This window comes from Dipodomys spectabilis, unplaced genomic scaffold (assembly GCF_019054845.1).
Source record: "Dipodomys spectabilis isolate Male_0828 unplaced genomic scaffold, ASM1905484v1 ptg000085l, whole genome shotgun sequence".
NCBI classification, from domain to species: Eukaryota; Metazoa; Chordata; class Mammalia; order Rodentia; family Heteromyidae; genus Dipodomys; species Dipodomys spectabilis.
The window spans coordinates 9,604,205-9,628,573 of NW_024870762.1; the positions used below are offsets into that span (position 1 = coordinate 9,604,205).

Sequence of the window (24,369 nt, forward strand, 5' to 3'; positions counted from 1 at the left end):
ACTCCTAAGCTGATTAGCAGTTATGGCCTTCAATAGGCAGCATAGATGCAGGGAAAATAAGAATATAAAGCCCAATAAGCTAACCCAGTTTGGGCTCTACTTCAGTTCTGTAGTCATTTCCTAAGTGCTTCCTTATAGCGGGCATGATGTGTCCTAGAGGGCTTGCATTCTCAGTGTAGTGCAATTAGAGATAAGATGGAACCACACTATCTACAACAAAGCTGCTTCCTCCACTAACTTTACTCTCTTATGTCTCAGGAACTTCTTTTTTTTTTTTTTTCCGGTCCTGGGGCTTGAACTCTGGATCTGGGCACTCACTGTCCCTCAGCTCTTCAGCTCAAGGCGAACGTTCTACCACTTGAGTCACAGCGCCACTTCCGGTTTTCTAGTAGTTTATTGGAGATAAGAGTCTCCTGGAATTTCTTGCCCAGGCTGGCTTTGAACCATGATCCTCAGATCTTAGCCTCCTGAGTAGCTAGGATTACAGGTGTGAGCCACCAGCACCCAGCTCAGAAACTTCTGGATGAAGACCTTTTAATTACTTAAAGATTGTTGGTTATTCATGTGCTTTCCCTAGATCTTTCTTGGGTTCATGGTTCCTTCCACTCTTTCTTATATGGAAGATGACATTCCACATATCCTTTCCTGAATTCTGTAAATGTTTAACTGCTGGTCCAACTTGTCTGAGATCTATAGTACTATCTACCCTTCGTTCTGGGCACAATCAGAAATTATCAGAGTGTAAGGCAGAGAAGTTTTCCCTTTGGGAAAACCATTGACAGTACGCTTTCTATCCATACCCATGCACCTGTCTTCAAAGTAAGAGGATTGAAGGTTTTAGCAGATCTTGCTTAATACATATATACATATATGTATATAAGTATGTATATTTCTAATGTGTAAATGTATGTATATGTATATGTATGTATATATAAGTACTTTTGTATTCTCACTTTGAAAAATATTTGTTACTGAGGCAAACCTAAAATTGGTTTTATCTCTGCCACACTGAACAAATAACATCTGGCCATTCACTGGTAACTCACACCTGTAATCCTAGCTAAGGAGGCTCAGATTTGAGGCTTGAGGTTCAAAGCCAGCCTGGGGTCTGGGAGGCCCTTATTTCCAATTAACCACCGAAAACTAGAAGTAGTAGTAGCTCAAAGTGGTAGAATACTATCCTTGAGCAAAAGAACTCAGGGACAGCACCCAGGCCCCAAGTTCAAGCCCCACAACTGGAGGAAAAAACAAAAACAAAAAACACCTGTAAGAAGGTATTGTGGAAAAGGTATGAACACTAAATGTTAAGTTTCATCAGAAGAATCTACAATATTCATCTAAAATTTTAGATTCCTAGCCTAGCCCTGACTTAACAACTCAGTATCTCAGTGTGGGGCTGTACTTCAGCATTTTAACAAGCTCACCTGACAAGTCTTAGCTTACTTAGTTTTAAGTACAGAAAACACTCATCAAAAGATCTTATGGACAGATCTGCCCACTTTTCAGTCTCATCTCTCCCTCTTAACTAGAGGTAGATCTATTGACCAGGAAGAATAAAGATTATTCTTTTCAGAATGTAGGCATTCCCCTCAGCAAAACTGACCTAAATAGCAACAAAGAATTATTCTCTTGAACCAATAATTTTTGGTCTCAACCTTTCACATTGTAAACACCACTGACCTATTTATGGAGGAAGCAATTGTAACATTTATATTCCAGCTAGTAGTAGGAATAATTTTTAATGGGTGGCTAAAAGTTTGCCTGAAGTGCCAAAGGGAGAATCTAGTCTGAAATCTAGGGTCTTCCACTCTTCAGCTTCAGAGGATCAAACACAATGGCTGCCTACCTACATATCTTGCCCTCTTCTAGATCAAATGGAAGCCTTTTTTGAAAGAACAAAGTTAATACGAAAATAAAAATTCAGATAGTTCTAGATAGGAACCTGCCTTTCCAAAGTAATAGGATTCATTTGCTTTTGCCAGTGGCTGGATCATATGGTCCGTTTTTTAATCTACCGAAATTCCTGTAGCTAATGGCTCTTGGTTTAGTGCATGCATAACTGAAGACAACGTAATTCTATAGAGATAAACATCAGGCGGAATAAATTTAGGACAAGGTTTTCCAATCTCAGCCCTCCTGGTACATTAGAGGAATTCTTTGTTGTGGGTGCTGTCCTCAGCATTAAAAGATACACACCCACAGCCTTGCTTTTACTCAATATATGCTGTTAGATCATTGAAGTTCAAAGATCAATTTAGACTGAGAATCACTGCCTTAGAAGTGTTACATGATTATCAGATTTATGTAATGAATACAACCAATAGTCATTTGAAACAGCATATCATTATTTAGAAACATAGATTTAGAGAGGTAGCCAAGTTAACGTTTCTTTTCTTTTTTCAGTTTATTTTTAAAATTACGATATGATTTATACACAGGAATTTACAGGCATATGATCCTAGCTCAGTGGGAGGAGGATTATGGTCCAAGGCCAGCTAGGGCAAAAATGTAAGACCTTATCTGAGAGTAGTAGAACTGGGGAAGGGGGTGTGGCTTGAGTGGAAAGGCCCTGAGTTCTAACCCCATAACACCAAAAAAAGTGATTTTGTTTTCAATGCATGGTCCCAAGTTCTTTTTTAAAAATCACTGAATCTAGATGTGTAAATATCACCTTGAGACAATACCTCTTAAAAATAAAGTAATGTTAACCTTAAATACTATAAAATTTACACCTAAGTATAAAACTATAACCTCTTCCAGTGTTTGTTCCATATATAGAAGATTCTGGTCTTTCTTGTCTTAGTCCACTATAGATGAACAAATCAACCCAAGTCATTTTAAACAACTACAACAATAGCCTCAAAGAGGTGGGGGTGGGGGGGGGAGATTTTCATTTTGTACAATTTGGAAACGGGATCAGAATAAAATGCGTTTTTGAGACAGAAAATAGATGACAGTGGTGAAAATAGAAATATTAGTCTCTTAAGTGAATAATGCTTCTACACATCCTCCTTGCAGAGGACAAAAAAGTGCCTTTAGCAGATACCAATGATCTGTGTGACTTCTTCCAAGCATGACAGATATTTAAATCTTTGTGTTTCCTGTTTTGATTCTGGCAGGTAGATGAACTCTATGAAGCTTATTGTATCCAACGACGCCTCCAAGATGGTGCCAGCAAAATGAAGCAAGCCTTTGCCACTTCCCCTGCCAGCAAGGCTGCCCGAGAGAGCCTGTCAGAGATCAACCGGAGCTACAAAGAATACACAGAGGTACCAACTGCTGACCTGCTTAGATTCGAGACCCCCCACCACCACCACCACCACCCTGGGGCTGATTTGATTCATAGGCCACTGCTGAAAACAAAACAAGGAGAACAGCAACTCACAACCTCATTCCACTCTCTAGAGAGATAAGCTTTATTGTTAGCCTAAAAATAAAGAAATAAATAATGCAAGCAAGACCATCAGTAGAACTGTTTAAATAAAATTAGGCATAATGCCCTAAAATTTGTCATTTAACTGCACTTTCAAATAATCTCTAGCCTCATCTAGTTTTATTCCTGAAGGTTGAACAGACCCTGTGGGTAAGATGGCTGTTCCTGCTGTCAGTGTTGGATATCAGAAACCATCCTTACAGTTTTATACGTGTGTGTGTGTGTGTGTGTGTGTGTGAGAGAGAGAGAGAGAGAGAGAGAGAGAGAGCACTATTTTTTTTTTATCTTAAAGGAGATGAGATAAAGAACCAGGAACTGAAGTGTGTTTTTCTGGTTTTTGATGGTCTCTGAGGCCTAAGTGTCTGACACAAAGATCTTCACTCCTCCTGGAGTCAGCTATTAACAGTGCCTTTAGGAAGAGCCTAAATTATTAAAGCCCTACTTCTCACTATCCTTCAGTCTTTATTCAGAGATCAGATATCATGAATGAAGTCACTCGCTTGATGAGGGTATGTTGGACAATTCCTAGGATTATTTTGTGTGCCTAGCAAGTGCCAGGTTTGGAGTTTAACAATAAATAATAAATTTGCAATGAACAAATAATAAATAGATGTAATTATATAGAACATCATACACAGATTATATAGATTACCCAGTTGGTAACATGTCCTCCACATTCACTTTTCTCTGTCTCATGTACTCAGTTTTTTTCTTCTGCCACTTGACCATAAATAATAGACATCATGATATTTTACCTCATAAGAATTTTAGCATGCATCTTTGCTTTGTTCATTTTTGATGACAAGTAAAATAATGCATGTGTTATATAATGCTATGAAATAAGTCTGCATTCCACAGTGGCTCATGCAGCCTCTTTAATATATAGTATAGATCTCTTCAGAGTAGCCTACATATGAATGCATCATCAGCTCACACACACACATAGCCTTGTACAGCTAAGAAAATTAACAGTCAGCAGGTGACTTATCCATTTTCAAGTTTTCCCTATTTGATGAAATAGTGCTTTTTAAATTTTCAGGTTACTTGTTTATCTTGCCAATGATGGTATGATCAAATGTTGGTTCTCTTATCTGTTTAGTCTCTTTCCCTAGAATTTCCTCCCATGATTCTGCCTTTGTTGGAGGGTCTAGATCAGATCTTAGAGAATATCCTACATTTGGGGTTTGTCAGAATGCTTTTAGTATCATATACCTTGTTCATATTTGTCCTAACACATCCTTTGCTGGGCAACTCATTGGGAACACCTAAGTATCTCCTATAGCTTAAGTAATGGTTGCTTTCCTGTTGCTGGGTGATATGTTTTGAGTTGCTATGTGAAGAAAAGCTAGCTCTAATGCCATCTCCTCTGCTCTTCCCAGAATATGTGCACCATTGAAGCGGAGCTCGAGAATCTACTGGGAGAATTCTCCATCAAGATGAAAGGTAATCTTTCATTAGAGACAGCAAGACGCTATCTCTGCTGAGAGCTCTCAAGTTTGAGAGTACCTGCTATTTTGATTTTCCTTACCAAGACAGTACCACCCCCGTCTCAGGCCTCCTTACTTCTGTTCGTGTATTGATGCCTCTCATCTTGAGTCTTGCCTTTTCACTTAAAAGCATATGTTATGACACAATCTCAAACATACACCAAAGTAAAGAGAACATTACGGTGAGCCCTCATAAATCCATCACCGAGATTTAATAATTAGCAAAGTCTTGCTGTGTTTGCTTCATCTGTTTACTTTTGATTTCTCTTTGATGAAAAGAAACAAGCACCCAAATATGTCAATCAGCCTGCCCTGCATACCTCTGTGTGCATCCTTTAAGGAATAGGGCCAACTTCTTATATAACCCCAGGCCTGTCACCAACTTACAAAATGAGCAAGCCTTTGGTGAGTAACCGATTTTATTATCAAATTTCTCCAGTTGCCTCAAAAATGCCCTGTGCAGTTGCTTTGCCTAAGTGAGGCTACAGAGCCCTTGCGTTGTAATTACTTGTTATGCATACCTTTTAGGTTTCCTTTCATCTCAGATAAGCCCTAGTCTCCCACTTTTCCTACCAATTGACTTGTTCTGGAAAGCCCTGCTGTGCAGCATGCTTCTCATCTGCTCATATCTGTTGGCTTTTTTTGTACTGTCATTTAAATTATTCATTTACACCCCCACTACCAACGTTGATTCTTGGTGTTAAACCCAAAGAGGACTGACCTTGTGGTGTTTATTCCAGAAAGTTCCAATCTAGAAGCATCGTTGATTTAAGCAGCATCTCAGGACAAAAAGGAAGTCTGGCTTCACACAACAGAGTTTGGCTCTGGTGTGGTCAGTTGCAGCTCTGTGTCTAGGCATGGCTGTCAAATAAGCAGCCACTTTGGCAAGTCCATTCCTTTCCCCAGTTTGGGCTCTTGGAAGCTGAGAGGGCCATTCTTTGTCTGAGCCAGTGTAGCGGCATGATCCCTGAGTTGCTAATGGAGAGTTAATCGCATTCTTTTCTCTGTTCTACAATTAAGGGAGTAAAGAAGGGAGACATTTTTTTTAAGGGCTCAACAGGAGATCTTCATTTGTAGATGAGTCATCTAACTGGGGAGGGAAATGACTGTAAGAACTGTGCCTCACCCAGGAGAACCTCTAAGTTTACCTGGAACAAAATCAACCTCACCCTGGGCAGCCAAGGGATCTAGTAATGAATGAGATCTGAGTTTGTTCATTAGTGTTAAACCTCAGCACTTTCCTACTGAGTGTGAACCTTTCTAGTTTTTTAGGTGCACTCTTTTCAGTCTCCACCACCACCACCACTTGACTCAGTGGTTTAAAATCAATCAGGCTGCTTTCCTCCCAGGAAGCCTTAGTCTAGAGAGCCAGGATGGGCCCATAGAATAGTTTTTTGGGGGTTTTAAACGTTCAGTATGATACTTTGGCAACTTGGTTCTGGAAAGCCATTGTCCTTGGGCACCGCACATGCACACTAGCACAGTCTTAGAGCCAGCGAGAAAGGCACACATCATTGTGAAGTACGTTGCATGCTCCTCCTCCCCCCATTTCTTTTCTTTCCTTCTTCTTTCTTTTCTTTCCTTCTTTCTGCTTGCTTGCTTCCTTCCTTCCTTCCTTCCTTCCTTCCTTTCTTTCTTTCTTTCTTTCTTTCTTTCTTTCTTTTTGCCAGCCCTGGGGCTTAAACTCAGGGCCTGGGCACTGTCCCTGAGCTGCTTTTGCTCAAGGCTAAAACTGTACCACTTGAGCTACAGAGCCACTTCTGGCTTTTTCTGGGATTCATGCATGCTAGGCAAGCACTCTACCACTAAGCCACACTCCCAGCCCCTCCTCCCCCCATTTCCGATGATCATTATTACACGATTTTTTGGTGAGAGGCAGAAGTTCTCTATTTTAGAGATGGGAAATGGGAACCCAGAGAGGTTACGTGATTTCTCAGAAGTAATACGGTAAGGTGGCGTCACACTTGAAACTCAGTTCCAGGACTCTTGATTCCTAATGCATTCTCACCCTCCACCCTACAGTATGAGGAAGTTCTAGCAGCTAAGCAGATACTATTAACCAGAGCTCATGATCTTTCCTAGGGGAGGTGTCCTTCAGTCTAGCACACAGGTACCCCAGAAGAAAGGCAAAGTAAAGATACTTCCTACTTCCCCAATCAACCTCAGGCCTGGTAGTGAGTGAGGGAATGAGACTGGAACCCTGCCATCCTGGGCGTGGGGGAGGGTAATCTGACCACCCAGCTCCTGAATGTGTTTGGTACCTATGAGATATCATGGTGGACTGCGGGAGTCTCTGTTGACCTATCTCTCCCTTTTTTTGTCCATCTTGCTTGCCTCACCTTCTTCCTTAACTTCCACTTGAACTCCAGGAGTCTCCCAGACCTGAAATGAATTTTTCTCCTTTTCCATTGGTAGACTTCTGTCAGCTCCACTTTCCTAATCTAGCTTAAGAACTCAGACACTCCATCTGTGAAGCCTTTTGAAGGGCAGTACCCCCTTGGAATTCTCTTCTCCCTCCAGAAAAGGGATTGCTCTTGTGCTGCCAAGATAGCTCTCTTGTGCTGCTTTCTCCTCTGTTCTCGATTCTGATAAAACAAAAAAAGTACCCCCAACACTCTGTTTTATAACATCCTTGAACCTGGCATCCTTTAGCTTCCTGTCACCACACCCATCCACACTTCCCTTTTGGCCCCTCCCCCAACACAACTGACAGCCGGGCCAGGAAGGTGATTGGGTGGGAGGGGGGTGGGAGGAAGGGAGATGGATAGAGAGCTGAGCAAGCACTTCCTGAGCAGCTGCTCCTGGCCAGGCACTGGGTGCCTCCTTCTCAATAGTCCCTGCCTCATTCCCCACTGGAGAAAGTGGATGTATGGATGAGTGCCTTCTAATTCCATGGCTTGGATAACCAAATGGACTAGTAAATAACTAGAATCCTGAGTAGGCAAAGGAGTCGAGGTTGGAGGCTGATGTGGAATGGGGGGGGAGGGGTATGTCAAGAGTCAGAAGCCAATCTGGATTATATTACATAGAAAGACTCCATCTTGGAAAGAAGAGATGGAGGGAGAGAAAGTAGGCAAGACAGAAAGGAAAATGCAATTCACCAGAATGAGGCTGGAGAGGAGGAAGGCTGTCCCAATGGAATTCTTAGAACCAGGAAGACTGGAATACCATTCATCAAAGAGTAGAAATTAGGCTGGGAATGTGGCTGCCTAGCATGCATGAAGCCCTGGGTTTGATTATTCCTCAGTACCACATAAACAGAAAAGGCCAGAAGTGGCACTGTGGCTCAAGTGGTAGAGTGCTAGCCTTGAGCAAAAGAAGCTCAGGGACAATGCCCAGGCCCTGAGTTCAAGGGCCAGGACTGCTGGGGGGGGGGGGGGGGGCGGAAGGGGGCAAGAGTAGAAATAATGTCCCCAAATGACAAATTAGTGTGCCTCAAATACTTGAGAGAAGAGCTGTAGAAAGTTCTTTGAAGCTAGATTGTGAAAAGCCATGAGTGCTGCTCAGCTAAAAAGAACTCTAGATGCATATCAGTGAACCAAGAAGGCCTCAAACTCTTGACCCCTCTTCCTCAGCCCACACTCTAACCGTTTAGAAACACAGACTCTTAGGGAAAATTGATTTTTCCTCTTGATTATTACTCCAAGTAATGTGTGTGGGTGCATCGAAAAGGCAGAGCTAGGCCCTCCCAGCTTTTCAAGCAACTCAGGCCATTGGAATGCACAAGGAAAGCTGAATTACTATGCCTGGTCAATAAATCAATAAGGCCTGCAATAGGATGACTGTTGGCTGCTTTTTCCTTAGAGTAGGAAGTGTTGACTCTTGGGAGGAAAACTAACAATAGAAGTGGAAAACAAAATGGTGGAAAGCATTCTTCTGGTAGAATGGCTTCTGGCAAAGGAAGCCCAAATCGTAGCTGCATGGTGTAGCCCTGAGCCCTGCAGTTCAGGCTTTGGAAAAGCTATTGCACCAATAATCTGTGAGCAGATTTAAACATCCGAAAAAGAACTATAGGTACAAAGGTTCCCTACCCCCCAACCTGCCACCTCCCCATGTTTATTCCTGGGAAATTACCCCTGCCATAGTTTTTGAGGAGCCATAACAAATACTTCTTAGACAGTGTAATAGTAATAACCAAATTGCTAAGAAAACATACAGCTTGGGCCAACTATGCAAATGCCAACCAACCACAGAGCAGCGTTTGAAAGAAACCAGCCAGGCCTCAAGGACAGGCGATAACTACCCCTGGCCCACTGGCATTGCTAATTGTATTGCCAGTACCATGAGCACTGTCACAGCAGAGCTTTTAGAAGCACCAGGCCAGTTCTACTTTCTCTGATGATTGCCATTTTGTTACCTGATTGCTTTTGTTACCTTATTAACACAAATGTATTATATAACCTGAATGGGAATTCAGATATTGCTGCTTCAGAAACAAAATTCCTGGTAATTTAGAAAAGGGCGACGACCTTCAAAGGATTTTCCTCTTTACTCAATACCAGGCCAGGTTTCTGTTGTAGTTGTACAGTAAACAGGCTATGGTAGTAATCTTAAACTAATTTGCAGGGTTTTTTTTTAAGTACTTGGGAGTTTATTAGAAGTAGTGTGTCAAGCTCTGGATTTGTAAAAGCCAGCCACTTAAGCTTTCTTTCAGAAGTATTTTTTAAAGAATAAATTCCTCAGGATTATTAGTAACGATAGGTTTAATTTGGCTCATCAGTAAATTCTTTTAAGTGGCTTGTTTAGGTTCTAATTGTTAGTGAAAGCTGTTCTTTAATGGGTTCAGTGTGGAAAGCATGCAAACTGGTGCCTTGCTGCCATCCACTGACACTAGATGGTAACAACAGGTTTTTTTACAAGACTGGATCTTTGAGTTTTAACATAGTTGTACTAAGGCAGGTAGGATCACATTTGTTCATGTAAGAGTTTCACTATTAGGACTTGGTTATATAGTACAGTGGTAGAGGACTTGCTTAGTATATGCAAGAGCCTGGATTCAAATGCCACCATTTCAAAAGTTAAAAAAATCATCTCATAACTTAATAGGACTATTCGTAGATGGTAAAACTAATTATGTGAAACTCATTATCTTTACATGGGTAATATTATTTAATTTAAAAACTATTACTTGAAGGTTACAAATAGCATCTTGAAAAGGCTAAAGAGCCAAATGATTTAGTTCATCTTCCAGATGTCTCTACATGTGAAGGAATAAGGCTCAAAGAGCTGTTTTTTGTGCCAGCTAATCAGAATTATTTCCTCTACAAGCTGCATGTGTAACATTATTGGTTAAGCAGGGAAGAATTGTGTGTCTTCTTGGATCTCCACTGTCACATTTTAAAAGTAGTGCCTTGTTTTTAAAACATTTAGAAATATACCCCAACACTAAATTCTTAAGTGCCTGCTCCAGCCAGGGCTAAATTTTGTTTAAATGGTTGCAAGCATCCAATCAGCATTTTATGTGTGGTTCTGCTGCCTGCCAGTGTGTTAGAATCTTATTTTTTTTTCTCTTTTTTAATCATAAAATAACCAAATGATCTTTTCTAAAACTAAAAACTTAGCTTTCTCTGTAATTCTGTCCTACTAGACATAATTATTTTTTATCAGTTGGGCATATTTTTCTATAATTATTCCTATGAATATGTTGATATATAGTTGAAGTCATATACTGCCTTTATTTTGCTCACAATTCTATTACACTGGTGCCAGTCCTGGGACTTGAACTAGGGTCTGACTGCTGTCCCCAAGCTTTCTGTGCTCAAGGTTTGACTACCATTCTACTCCCTTAGCCACAGCTTTTTGGTGCTTTATTGGAATAAGAGTCTCACAGTCTTTCCTGCCCAGTCTGGCTTTAAAAACTGTATCCCTCAACCTCCTGAATAGCTTGGATTGCAAGCATGAGAGCCTCCATCGCTGGGCTGTACTGAATGTGTAATTGTAATTTTAGTCATAAAATTGTATTGCTTTTCATTAGAAAGTTAAATGATAAAGATTTTTGCCCTTGTTTGTATTTATTAGTTTTGAATCGGGTCTCACTTTTTGTCTGGGCCAGCCTGGATTATGATCCCCTATTTATATTTCCTAGTTTAGCAAATGACATGTTTATGCCACCATGCCCAGCTTTTTCTGTTGAGATAAAGTTTTGAAAACTTTTCTTTGCCCAGGTTGCCCTCAAAACACGATCCTCCTGACCTCTCCCTTCCAAATAACTAGAATTATAAGTGTGAGCCATAGTGCCACTTTTTCCTTATTTAAAAAAACAACAACAACAAAAACTTTAAGCCAGATACAGGGGCTCACCCCTGTAATCCTAGCTACTCAGGAGGCTGAGATCTGAGCATCGTGGTTTAAAGCCAGCCTAGGTAGGAAAGTCTGTGAGGTTCTTACCTCCAACAAACTACTCAGAAAAGGGGAAGTAGGGTCGAGCGCTAGCCTTGAGCTGAAGAGCTCAGGGTCAGTGCCCAGGCCCAGAGTTCAAGACCCACAACTGACAAAAAAAAAAAAAACTTTAATTCCTTGAATAAAATTTGTGCACTCCCTATAAATGTAAAAAGCTTCACTTTATAATTGTTACAGCAACTAGCCCCTAGAGCAGCAAACAGCTGGTTAAAGTGAACCTTAGCTTTCTGATAAGCTTCTGGGAGCTGACTGCTTGCATTCCTGATGTACCTGGTTCTATCTTCCCACACCATTACTCATGCTTGACATATAGAAAGCATTTGAGAAATGCTAACCGCCAGGCATTGTGGTACATGCCTGTAATTTCAGCATTCAGGAGGCCAAAGACAGGAGGATCGGGAGTTCCAAGTCAGCCCCTTTTTTTGTTGTTGTTTTGTTTATTTGTGCCAGAACAGGAGCTTGAACTCAGGACCTGGCACTGCATTGGCTTTTTCCACTGAAGGCTTGCACTCCACCAGTTGAGCCACAACTCCACTTTTGACTTTTTGCTAGTTAAATGGAGATAAAAGCCTCATGGACTTTCCTGCCACGGCTGGTTGTTTTTGGGTTTTTTTTTTTTTTGGGGGGGGGGGGTCCGGTCGGGGCCTGGGCGCTGTCCCTCAGCTCTTCAGCTCAAGGCTAGCTCTACCACTTGAGCCACAGCGCCACTTCCGGCTTTTTTCTTTTTGCTTATGAGGTGCTGAGGAATCGAACCCAGAGCCTCAGGCATGTAAGGCAAGCGCTCTACCACTGAGCCACCTTCCCAGCCCCACAGCTGGTTTTAAACCACAAGCCTCAGATCTGTCTCCTGAGTAGCTAGGGATTCTAGAAATGAGTACCTGACTCCTGGCTTTGATTTTCTTTACTTCATTACTACTATTGTGTCAGTAAGAATCCATTTCCAGCAGTTTCATTGCCTAGCAGATACAGGCATCATCATGCTGAAGAAATGCTATTGAGTGTATCCAGGAGAGGCAACAGGAGCGATTGTATGGAATCTTAACTACGGGGTGCCTAGAAACTATACCTTAGAGGACCAAAACAAAAGCAGAGACCATTTCATTTTCCTGGAAATATGTTAGTAAATGAATGATTGCATCTTTCTGATCCTGTAATCTGCCAATATTACGTAGAGCTCAAGCCCCCATACTACACAGAGCTCAAGCTCCCAATCTCCCCTGCCCAGAAACAGCCACCCTGCAAGGAGTGTGGCTCTCTAACCTTGATAGGTGGAATGCCCCCCCACAAAAAAGCTGTTATCCACAGATGGTGCCTTGCAAAAAAATGGTAGCTGAAATTTCTCCACAGAGTACTTCAGTTATTTAAATGTGCTAATTTAGGTTTCTAAAGAGGGGTAATGTGCTCTGTACTTCTAACCTAATTGCTTATTTTTACAGGTCTGGCTGGCTTTGCTCGCCTCTGTCCTGGAGATCAATATGAAGTAAGTCATGTGTTTGTCTTGGTGTTGGGCTTGAGGACTTAGAGGGCAGTGGTGCTTATTTTGTCCAAGTTGCATTTGTTCTCTGAGTCATTTTAAGCCAAGTTTGGAGATTGATACAAGACTTCCCCATATACTCTTCCAATACAATCACCACTTTGTAAATATTATATTGTATCTGCTGTCTTTTTTTTTTTTTTTGGTCGATTGTGGGGCTTGAACTCTGGGCCTGGGCGCTGTCCCTGCTCTCTTCAGCTCAAGGCGAGCTCTCTACTGCTTGAGCCACAGCGCCACTTCCAGTTTTCTAGTGGTTTTTATTGGAGATAAGAGTCTCATGGACTTTCCTGCCTGGGCTGGCTTTGAACCGCAATCCTTAGATCTCAGCCTCCTGAATAGCTAGGATTACAGGCATGAGCCACCAGCGCCCAGCTCTGCTGTCTTATGATTATGACTATCATAGAACTATTATTCTACTAAGCCATTTCACAGTAACATGTAGACATTCTGATCTTTCATCTCTTAAGTTCTTCTGCCAACTTAGAAGGACAGTCTTTGATGTGAGCATTGCACAATTTTCTACACAACCAATTTAACCCTGATACTTTGGCTGATTCACAATCTAGATTCATATTTTGCCATGTGACCTCCCTCCCCCCAAACCGTCCTTTGTAACAAAGTTCAAATCCATGATCATGATTGATCCTAAATCCTACGCCTAAAGACTAATAACAGAGATCTGCATTTTTTTAAAAAAGTGTATTCAAAATAAAAAAAAAGCCTTTCATTTCTTCCCTTTGTAATTTCATCCATCCCCTTTCATAATGATTAAGACCATCTGGACAAGGGGAGACTATATACCTTGTCCCCAGTGTTTGTAGGTTCGAAGTCCTTATCTAGTTGTCTCCCTTACCCAGGGGGAGATATCTTTATGTTTTGCTGCTGACTGCTAAATAACTTTTAGTGATGGCTTCTTGTCTCACTAAGGGAGTTGGAATCTGTGGAGAATAAGTCCCAATCCATAGCTGTTCTATTAGGATAGAACTAACTAGAGAAAGCATTGCTCATCAGTGTATGGAAGGGCACCACGTGGGGGCCTTTGTTCTGCTGAAGAACCCTGCCACACCCTCTGTGCTTACTCCCATCCTGAAAGTCACTTCCCCACCCATCAGCTCCTCTTAAGAGCCCAGATGCAGGGAATGGAGGGTGAGGGTGATGGGAAAGGAGGAGCACCATCTACTTACTGTCTTCCCGCTTTGATCTTGGTACTTGGGGTGGGAGGGGGAGCACAGTGTGGAACCTGAGGGCCCTCTGATGTCTTCCCCCAGATTTTCATGAAGTATGGCCGGCAGAGGTGGAAACTGAAAGGCAAAATAGAAGTCAATGGCAAACAGAGTTGGGATGGAGAAGAAACTGTCTTCCTGCCCTTGGTGGTTGGGTTCATTTCTATCAAGGTACCGTATTGTCTGGGGGTTGTGATTGGATGATACAAGGGTGGGAACCTTTTCCCCCATAACTCTGCCACTGCTGGGCTTTTGAAATAGCCACCTGTGATTTCACGTGTGCTTCTGAAAGAAGTAAGGGGAAGGGACGGATACAAAGTCCCCTTTTCTCTTCTTGCTCCCACCACAGGTCACAGAGCTCAAAGGACTAGCCACTCACATCCTGGTAGGCAGTGTGACCTGTGAAACCAAAGAGCTATTTGCAGCCCGCCCTCAGGTGGTGGCTGTGGACATCAACGACCTGGGCACCATCAAACTGAATCTGGAAATCACCTGGTAGTAAGTTGCCCTGTTCAAGTTCATCAGGTGGAAATGCATGTGATTGGCTAGTGCTATTCAGAGCTGGTGTATGAATGAGCCATCAACATAAGCAGAGAGCAGTCAGCTCAGTGGACTCAGGGGACCTGTTGCCTTAGAATCTCAGGCCCTCGAGTCTGTGCAGCTGTTTGAGAAGCCTGGCTAGCATCACTACTCTGCTGTTCGATTTCCTATTTTTAATTAGTTTATTCTCCATTCCTCCCTATCTCTCTATTTAACTGTCTCTGAAGCTAGGTACCAGTATCTCAATCTGGACTCCCAACTACTCGGGAGATTAAGGGCTGAGGGATCACAATTCATAGACCAACCTGACAGAATGTTTGCTAGATTCCATCTTCAAAATAACCAGCACAAAGCAGGGTGGAAGGTGTGGTTCAAGTAGTAAGAGTACCTGCCTAGTAAGGATGAAGTCCTGAGTTCAAACAGCAGTACTGAAAAAAAAAAATGTTCCTCAACTAAACCAGTTTGAAAGAAAAATCTGACCAATAATGAGATAGTCTAACTTCAGAAGATTCCACTTCTCATTATGGTGTTTTCATTGCCTATCAATTACCTCATATACTTCACATAAAATGTCACATCAGACATTTTATATAGTTCCTATATGCCCGTTTATTAAAATAGAGGATATACAAAGGACAAAAGAAGCTGGTCACTGGTGGCTCATGCCTACAATCCTAGATACTCAGGAAGCAGAGATATGAGAATCATGATTTAAAGCCATCCTGGGCAGACAAATCCATGAAACTTTTATCTCCAATAAACCAGAAAAAAAAAAGAAAAGAAAAAAAGCTGGAGCTGGTGATACATGGCTCAAATGGTAGATCACCAGCCTTGAGCAGAAAAAAAAAATCCGAACTGGAGTATAAGGCCCTGAGTTCAAGCCCCAGTTACCAGCACGCACATACATACGCAAAATCTCCCAAAGGGTAAAGTTCCTAAAAGCTCAAAAAGTTGCCAGGCACTGGTTACCCCTGTAACCCTAACTACTGAGAAGGTTGAAATCTGAGGATCACGGTTCAAAACCAGGGCTGGAAACTCCATGAGCCTATCGCCAATGAATCGCCCAAAACCTGAAAGAGGAGCTATGGTGCGAAATGGTAGAGTGCTAGCCTTGAGCAGTCAGGCCCTAAGTTCAAGCCCTAGAACCAACCAAAAGAAAACATTATTATGTACCTTTCCAGCATCTCATGATGTTGGAGCAAAGCACAAATACGTTTAGTTTCTAATATTCATGTGGAAGAACAACATATAGATAAATTGTGTTTAAATTAGTATTAGTCTGTGGTCTCAGGTAGGTAGAGGCAGTCTTCCGTTCATCTTTTCTTTTTTTCTTGATTTATTTTCTGACAAAATAATTTGGCCCCAACCAAACAGCCCCATTTCCAGTTGTTTGGGTTAATTGTAACATAAAGAGATGATTTCTTGGCTTTCAGCCTGATGCTTATAAATGGCTTTAACAGACATGCCTAGCTGAGGACCTATTGTTTTGCAGTCCCTTTGATGTGGAGGACACCACACCTTCCTCAGGTACTGGGAACAAGACAGCTGCTCTCCAAAGGAGGATGTCCATGTACAGCCAGGGCACCCCGGAAACACCCACCTCCAAAGATCACTCTTTCTTTGTAAGTTCACTGTGATCCCTGCAGTAACCATGTTGAGTCTGAGCCATGGCTCACACCCAGTACTTGAAATGCCTACCAGCGGAGTTGGGGATTCTCAAGAATTCCTAACCATCTCATGTGTAAACTCACCCTGACCCAGTGGTATCTAAGGAAACCACATTCCCAGCTGCAGCTGGCCCCCATGCACTGGGGCCATGAACCTTTCTGTCCTTCCTTCTCCCCTTACCCCTGCTGTACCTATGGCTGGATCGTGGCATGTAGACTTTTCTGAATGTTCTCTTAAGATGAGTCTTTTGACACAATGGATCTAAATAATGGCCGCCTTGTTGTCCATCAGAAAGGGTTGCTAATGAAACCTGGTAACCTGGTACTTTCCACTAACCCCCCCATCTTGCCTTGACTTCTGAAGAGATGGTTACTTCCTTCACCAGACAGGCCCGTGCGGCTGTCTGTCTTGAGTGCCTTGAGAGACACTTTCTTTGCCAAGCTGCATCGCAGCCGCTCTGTCAGTGACCTGCCCTCCCTCAGCCTGAACCCCAAGGCCCTGCTAGAGTTCTATGTGAGTGTGGCCTGCCTGGGTGTGTCGTGCTCCACTTCCGGTGGAAGGGGGTGGGGGGGAGGGCTGTGCATGCATCCTTCAGCATGTCTTGTTTTGTCTCTCTGTAACCGTGACAGCTATCCTGTCCTGGGGTGGGGAAACTTGGCCATGCATGCAACTTGGTTGTTCTTCGTGTCCCATCATCCCTGTTTTTGTGCTGTGATTTTTTTTCCCCTCTTTCCACTGTGGCAAAGGTATCCATGGTAACAAGATTCTCATTTTTTTAAACAACAATTATTAAGATCATGGGGGGGGGTGGTTATTTCAGAAGGTAACTGGCTTACCGTTGAGCCCAGATTCCCAAAAAATGGCAATCAGAAAGATTTTAACTCAGTTTTGTCAGGGCTGTTTTTAAAGAGGTTAAAAGGGTTATCAGTCATGGGTTATTGCACCATTTGTTAATTCTATTATGCTTTCACCAAATACTTTAATTCATAGAAATACAATAGATTACAATAGAATTACACACATTTATACATATATGGAGTTTACTGCTCTTCACAAACATATAAAAGTCATCTTTAGCTGGGCACCAGTAGTTCATACTTACTTAGGAGGTTGAGATCTGAGGATTGCAGTTTGAAACCAGCTCAGGTGAAGAAGTCCATGAGATTCTTATCTCTAATTAACCACCAAAAAGCCAGGAGTGGAGATGTGGCTCAAGTGGTAGAGCACTAGCTTTAAGCACAAAAGCTCAGAGACAGTGCCTAGGCCCTGAGATCAAGCCCCAATACCATCACAGATAAATAAATAAATAAATAAATAACCATTAGTTTGATGCTATTTATAGTTAGTCCTGTTATCTACAGTGAATTGGTTCCAGAATCATCTCAGATACCAGAGTTCATAGATGCTTAAGTCCCTTATATAAAATGTCACAGTAATTGTGTATAACCCAAGCACATCCTCCTATTATAGTTGAAATCATCTCTAAACTACTGAAAATACTTGACCCACAATAAACACTGTTATTAGTTGTTACACTATATTGTTTAAGGAATAATGACAAGAAGGAAGTCTGTACATGTTAGGTACAGACTGATTCCTCCATATTTTCTATCCATGGTTAGTTAAATCTGCAGATGTAGAACCCATAGATATAAAGGGTTGACTGTACTTCAAAAATGTAATCTGAGCTAGGTGCTGGTGGCTTATGCCTGTAATCCTAACTATTCAGGAGGCTAAGATATGAGGATTGCAGTTCAAAGCCAGCAGAAGCTTACCTCAAATGACAGAAAAAGTGGTGCTGTGGTACTCGCCTTGACCAAAAGGAGCTCAGGGGCAAGGAGCTTAGGGCCCCGAGTTCAGGCCCAAAGACTGGCAAAAATAAATGATACACTACAATACAATCTGGTCTGAATACCAGTGTCCTAAACCCATAACCCTAGCTACTTAGGATGGTGAGACCTGAGAATGGAGGTTCAAAGCCTGCCCAGGCAGAAAAGCCTATGAGACTATATTTCCAGTTAACCAGCAAAAAGCCAGGCTGGAGACATGGCTCATGTGGCCAAGTGCCAACCCTGAGCAAACAAGCCACACAAGAATGAAGCTCTAAGTTCAAGTCCTATTTACCAGTTTAAAAAGACAAAAAACAAACAAAACTGGAGCTGGGCACACCTGTAATCCTAGCTACTCAGAGGCTGAGATCTGAGGATCAAGGTACAAAGCCAGCCCAGGCAGTAAAAGTCCAGGAGACTCTTTATCTCCAAAAAACCACTCAGAAAATCGGAAGTGGTGCTGTGGCTCAAGTGGTAGAGCACTTGCCTTGAGCTGAAGAGCTCAGGGACAGCACATAGGCCCAGAGTCCAAGCCCCACAGCCAACAAAAAAAAAAAAAAAAAAACTGGAATGCGGAAAATTAGGAATTTTGAAAGAGTTAATTTCAAATAAACAGAAAATATTTCCATAGAGCAACATTTGGCATTTAGATACTACATACAGACTACAGTGAAAGGAAATCTGAGTTACAAATTGCAGCCCTGGGCTGGGAATGTGGCTTGCCTAGTATGCATGAAGCCCTGGGTTCATTCCTTAGTACCACATACACAGAAAAAGCCAGAAGTGGTGCTGTGGCTCAAGTGGTAGAGTGCTAGCTTTGAACAACAGAGACTCAGGGGCAGTTCCGAAGCACTGAGTTCAAGCCCCATTACTGGCACAAAAAAAGAAAAAAAAAAAAGAAATTATAGCCCTGGCATAAACAAATTATCTTGGTTACCTGGATATTTCTTTTCTTTCTTTCTTTTTTTTTTTTTCCTGTACATTAAACCCAGTCTTGCACATGCTAGGCACGCATTCTACCAATCAACCTACATTCCCAGCCTGGTTATCTGGACATTTCTTACCTTTCTCTCTTCAGAGTTTTGCTTCCTGAAAAATAGAGTATCCTTGAAACGGCCTATGCTTCTAGACAGTTCTGAGAGCCCTGGAGTTTGCCTCCTGGGAGATGGATGTTTCAAATTGATTAGCCTTTTTGCTCGCATTTTTAGAGAAACTATGCAGATGTATTGCTGGGCTTGAATTATTTGTGGCATGGATATTAAACTGATGAAACCCTTTCAAGAACTTACGATTTGTGGGAAGAGATTTTCAAAAGATAATTTTTAGGGGAATTCAAGCAGAACCAAGTCTCACATCTTGGGAACAAAATATCCTGAATGTTGAAAAGTGCCTTTTTCTAAGATGTCAAAATAAAAGAAAAAGAAAAGGAAAGGAAAGGAGGAGGGAAGAAAAAGAAGGGAAAAACTATGGCTGTTAAATACTGTGAGATCCTGGAACTTAGAAAACAAGTAATATCCCCAACCTTCTCTTTGGAAAAATATCAAACCTATGAATTTCCATCTAGGTTTAACAATGAAAACAGTTTTTAATGAGTTATTTAAATTTTATTTAACACATAAATACATACGCACACAGAGACACACATTGACAAACAACAAATGCTAAGATGAATGTTCTGGGTTTTTTGTTTTGTTTTGTTTTTACATTTTAACTACTTTCCATTTAGCCTGAAAATAAGCCATGTCAAAGGCATCCTTTGTATTGTAAATAATAATGAAGTGCCTTAAATCCACAGTCAAATCTACCTGATGACATCTTTGAAAATGGAAAGGCCTCCGAGGAGAAAATGCCCCTGTCTCTCAGCTTCAGTGACTTGCCCAATGGCGACTGCAACCTCATCTCCAACTCAGCTGCCTCTCCCTCCAGCTTGTGCTCAGCAAACCCAGAAATCACCATCACCCCTGCAGAGCTTACCCATAGCAGCCTGTCCTCCCAGAACGAGGGCCTGGAAGATGACAGCTCAGCATCTTCCAGAAACTCCTTGGGAGAAGACCAAGAACCAAAGTGCCACTCAAAGGGAGATAAAGAAGAATCCAGGAAGCCGACCTTAGCTGAAGGTGTTGGTGCAGAGCACCTGTTCATAGAGAATGGTGTAGCTGAGGCCCTCCTACAGGAGTCTGATGAGGCCTCGGAACTCAAGCCTGTGGAACTGGACACTTTTGAAGGGAACATCACGAAGCAGCTGGTCAAGAGGCTCACGTCAGCTGAGGTGCCGGTGGCTGCGGAGAAGCTGCCCTTCGAGGGCTCTCTCAGTGGGGAATCGGAAGGCTGTAGATCCTTCCTGGATGGCAGCTTAGAAGATGCCTTTAACGGGCTTTTCCTGGCACTGGAACCCCATAAAGAGCAGTACAAGGAGTTTCAAGATCTCAACCAAGAAGTCATGCACTTGGATGATATTCTAAAAGTAAGTACCCTTTCAGAGAAATTGAATTCTATTTGGAGAGCAGAATCCTAAGCCAACATTTTATGTAAGATAGTGTAAGGGTTCTATTTGTTTTGGTTGTTGTTTTCTAAAACCTGTCCAGACACAGGATCAATAATCATTTAAATAGCAGTGATTTTTATGCCAATTAAATAAATATATGTATGTATACAAATAATTTTATTTTTCTGGCAACAGATCAATTTTACTGATTAAGAGTTGGCATTAGGAGCTCTAATGGATGTGTGACTTGTCCCAGAGTTAATTGTTCTGATCCCAAGTGTGAAATGTTGGGGGCTTGCTCACCACAGATGTTACTAAATAGGGTTCATCTAAGACTACAGGGAAGCAGGAAGCCATTTCCCTGAGAAGGAAGTCAGCCAGCCCCAGTCCTGGGGATATTTGAGCCCCAGCCATCCTTTCTGCTCACAGCTGCTGGCTGGAAGAAACTTCTGCACTTGGCTCAGATCATCCTTAGGATCTTAGATTAACCATTGCTCATCCTCTAGATTCCACCAGAGAAATTTTCCTCAATCCATGGTGATCCCACAGGCTAGAAATGGGAAGGTGGGAGAGAGAGGAATCATTTCTTCTGAGGAGGTCCTAATAATGAGATCATCACTGCTACATTAAAATGGATTTGTCTCCCCCTGGCATAGAAGTTAAACATTTTGTGTGTATGTGACACTCTACCACCTGAACCTCTAGCCCTTTTTGCTTTAATTGTTTTTCTGTTGAGAGTCTTCTGTTTTTGCCCAGGGCTGTCTCAGACTGAGATCCTCTTATCTATGGCCTCCTATGTAACTAGAATGACAGCTGTGCACACTGGCTTATTTGTTGAGATAGAGTCTTTTCTACCTTTTACCCATCCTGGCCTTGAACCATCTGATGTCCTCTTCCCAAGTAGCTGAGCTTTCAGGCATGTACCACCATACCTGGTCTTTGTTTTGTTTTGTTTTTAATACTGCACAGAAAGAGCTTGATATTTTGTCTGGAATTACACTGCTATTTCTTGGATCCTTTTCTTTCCCATTCTGATTCATAAGGCCATAGAGAAGAGAACTTGGATTCTTTTCCATAGAGGCCCATTGTATAAAGTGGTTGCTGTGGTCAGCTAAGAACCAGCACATAGGAGGCTACATCATTTTGCAGGTCAGTTTTAAGAGGTATCAGGAGCTATTTATTAAAAGCTTTTCCTCCATCTTTAACCATCTCTTTCTTCAGTCAAGCTAACCTACTTCTGGAGAGAATTTGTGACCAGGGTAGATGACAGGTTAGCTTCTGACTCTCCAGGTCCTTTTTTCCCTAATCCTGGGGCTTCACTCAGGGCCTGAACACTGGTCCCTGAGCTTTTCTACTCAAGGCTAGAACTCTACCACTTCAGCCACAGCTCCACTTCTGGCTTTTTAGTGGTTGACCCATGAAATAAGAATCTCATGGACGTTCCTGTCCCAGCTGGCTTTGAACTGTGATCCTCAGATCTCAGCCTCCTAGTATACAGCCATGATCCACTGGCACTTGGCTCCTTGATGTCTTTTTAACAGATTAGTTCTACTGTAGGTATGGTCTCTGAGAAACAGGAAAGGGAACCTGGAATCTGCTTTTATCATAATACTTGGATTTTGAACACAGAGCACTCAAAAACCTATGCCACACTCCCAATCCTTTTGCTTTTAGTTGGTTTTTCAGAAAGGGTCTCATGCTTTTGCCAGGGCCAGTCTAAGACCATGATCCTCCTATCTCTGCCTCCTGAGTAGCTGGGATTACAGGTGGGTTGTCATATCATGTCCTACTGATCATCTTTTTTGTGAGAAAGATCATCTTTTTTTGCTTTGTGAGCAAAATGTGTTAATTTCAAAGAACTAAGACACATATTGGTTCCTCTTAAAGCAGATGTCGTAAAATCAGTGGTATGTATAATATATGTTATATAACACATTATAAGGGTTTGATCTCTAGCACCTGTGCATCAGGGGGAGAGATAGGAGGGAGGGGGAAAAAGTAAGAAGCAGAGAGACAGAGACAGGCAGGTGTGATGGGAGCTCCAATTCTAGTCCAAGGTGTCAGTGCTGATAAATAATCCAATCTACCAAGAAACACTGAGCATCTGATCGTTTATAAAATCTTGTAGTCACAGAGTACGATTTCCATCTATTAGTCCAAAATAATTCCAAATCTTCAACCACCCTTTGTTTTGCGATAACACATACTTAAACTCATCTGTCCTGTTTAATATCAAACTGTGCAGATAGCCAGCTTAGGAACGATGACTCTTTAATGGGTTTGAAGCCTGGTTTCCTCTCTCCCCCAGAGATTAAAAATGTCCCTGGGAATTTAGGTCTGGGGCAGGTAGCTTCATATCCAGCCAGAATTCAAGCCTCAGCGGGACAAAGCTTTCTCTCTTTTTTTCCTCCTTCACATTCCTAGGGTACTAAACATCTTGAGGATCACAGACTAAGTGATACGGCTACTTGGATGGAGACCACTGAGTGTGAATGAAACCACTGTGATTTAAAAGACCAAAAGACATTTCCCATGTGCTTCTGTGCCATCTTAGGAGTCAGAGACAGATCCCTGCAAGGCCTTTCCTATCCTGTGCTAAGAAATCAGCAAAGGAGCACCAGCTAGCTGGATGGAAGACATTTAATGCATCTGACTAGCAGGACTTGTCCTGTTCAGTACACTGTCAAGCATCCTGGAAGTACTTCTCTCCAACTCTGTGTCCATAGCAACTGGCTTTGTGTGTTTGGATGTTTCTGTTTATGTCCTGCAACATAGACTTCTCCAAGCCATAGAAGGACCTGGTCCCCATAATTCCAGGACTTGGTCAGTTGGGTGATAGTACTGATTCCTTTCAAAATTCCAGAGAAAGTGGTCTTCTACACTGTTCATTTGCTCCCCAGTGATCAAAGAAAAATTTGTATTTTGCAAATGTAACATTAAGCTCTTACCTAAGGGGTGTGACCTAAGTGGACTTGAGCAGTTTTCTCTTCTTGGCATCTTGTTTGGTAGTCATTTAGAAGTAGCTCTAAACAGATAGATAGCTCTGATCTCAGTACTGTCAAGACATTGTCACTTGGAATTAGAGACTAGTTAGTAGTCAACAGTGACTCAGTAACTCAAAATTTGCCTGATGAAATATCTTAAGATTATTTTTTCTCCTCCCTTTCCTTTCTTTCATTCTTTGTTTTTTCCTTCTTTCCTTCCTTCCTTTTTTTTTTTTGCCAGTCCTGGGCTTGAACTCAGAGTCTGGGCTCTGTCCCTGAGCTTCTTTTGCTCAAGGCTATACCACTTGCACCACAGCTGCACTTCTGGTTTCTTTGGTAGTTTATTGGGTCTCACAGACTTTCCTGCTGGGGCTGGCTGTAAACTATGATCCTCAGATCTCAGCCTCCTGGGTAGTTGGAACTCCAGTTACACAGTCATGGTGCCCAGCTTGTTGGTTATACTTTATTTGGAGATAAACAGTTCTGTTTCCCAAGACTTTCTGGGGGGTCGTACTTTATTTTGATTTTTTGTTATAAAAATTTTTTAAAGAGGCTGGGCACCAGTGGCTCACGCCTGTAATCCTAGCTACTCAGGAGGCTGAGATCTGAGAATCATGGTTCAAAGCCAGCCCGGGCAGGAAAGTCTGTAAAACTCTTATCTCCAATAAACCACTAGAAAACTGGAAGTGTGCTGTGGCTCAAGTGGTAGAGCGCTCACCTTGAGCTGAAGAGTGCAGGGACAGAGCCCAAGCCCAGAGTTCAAGCCCCACAACCAAACAAAAAAAAA

At 42.1% G+C, this 24,369-nt stretch overlaps 1 protein-coding gene across 4 annotated transcripts in view; it reads left to right on the top strand.

Annotated features, from left to right (window-relative positions):
* Ripor2 (RHO family interacting cell polarization regulator 2) overlaps positions 1-24,369 on the top strand; it is a 103,804-nt gene that overhangs the window by 57,539 nt on the left and 21,896 nt on the right. For 3 of the 4 annotated variants that reach the window (XM_042683807.1, XM_042683809.1, XM_042683808.1), the window contains exons 7-13: positions 3,120-3,269; positions 4,813-4,876; positions 12,756-12,799; positions 14,122-14,247; positions 14,426-14,574; positions 16,109-16,238; positions 19,909-20,577. In XM_042683807.1, the coding sequence (XP_042539741.1) occupies positions 3,120-3,269; positions 4,813-4,876; positions 12,756-12,799; positions 14,122-14,247; positions 14,426-14,574; positions 16,109-16,238; positions 19,909-20,577 (1,332 nt within the window). Of the gene's footprint in view, positions 1-3,119; positions 3,270-4,812; positions 4,877-12,755; positions 12,800-14,121; positions 14,248-14,425; positions 14,575-16,108; positions 16,239-19,908; positions 20,578-23,022; positions 23,813-24,369 lie in introns of those variants that run through there. The other variant, XM_042683810.1, reaches the window with a different exon arrangement.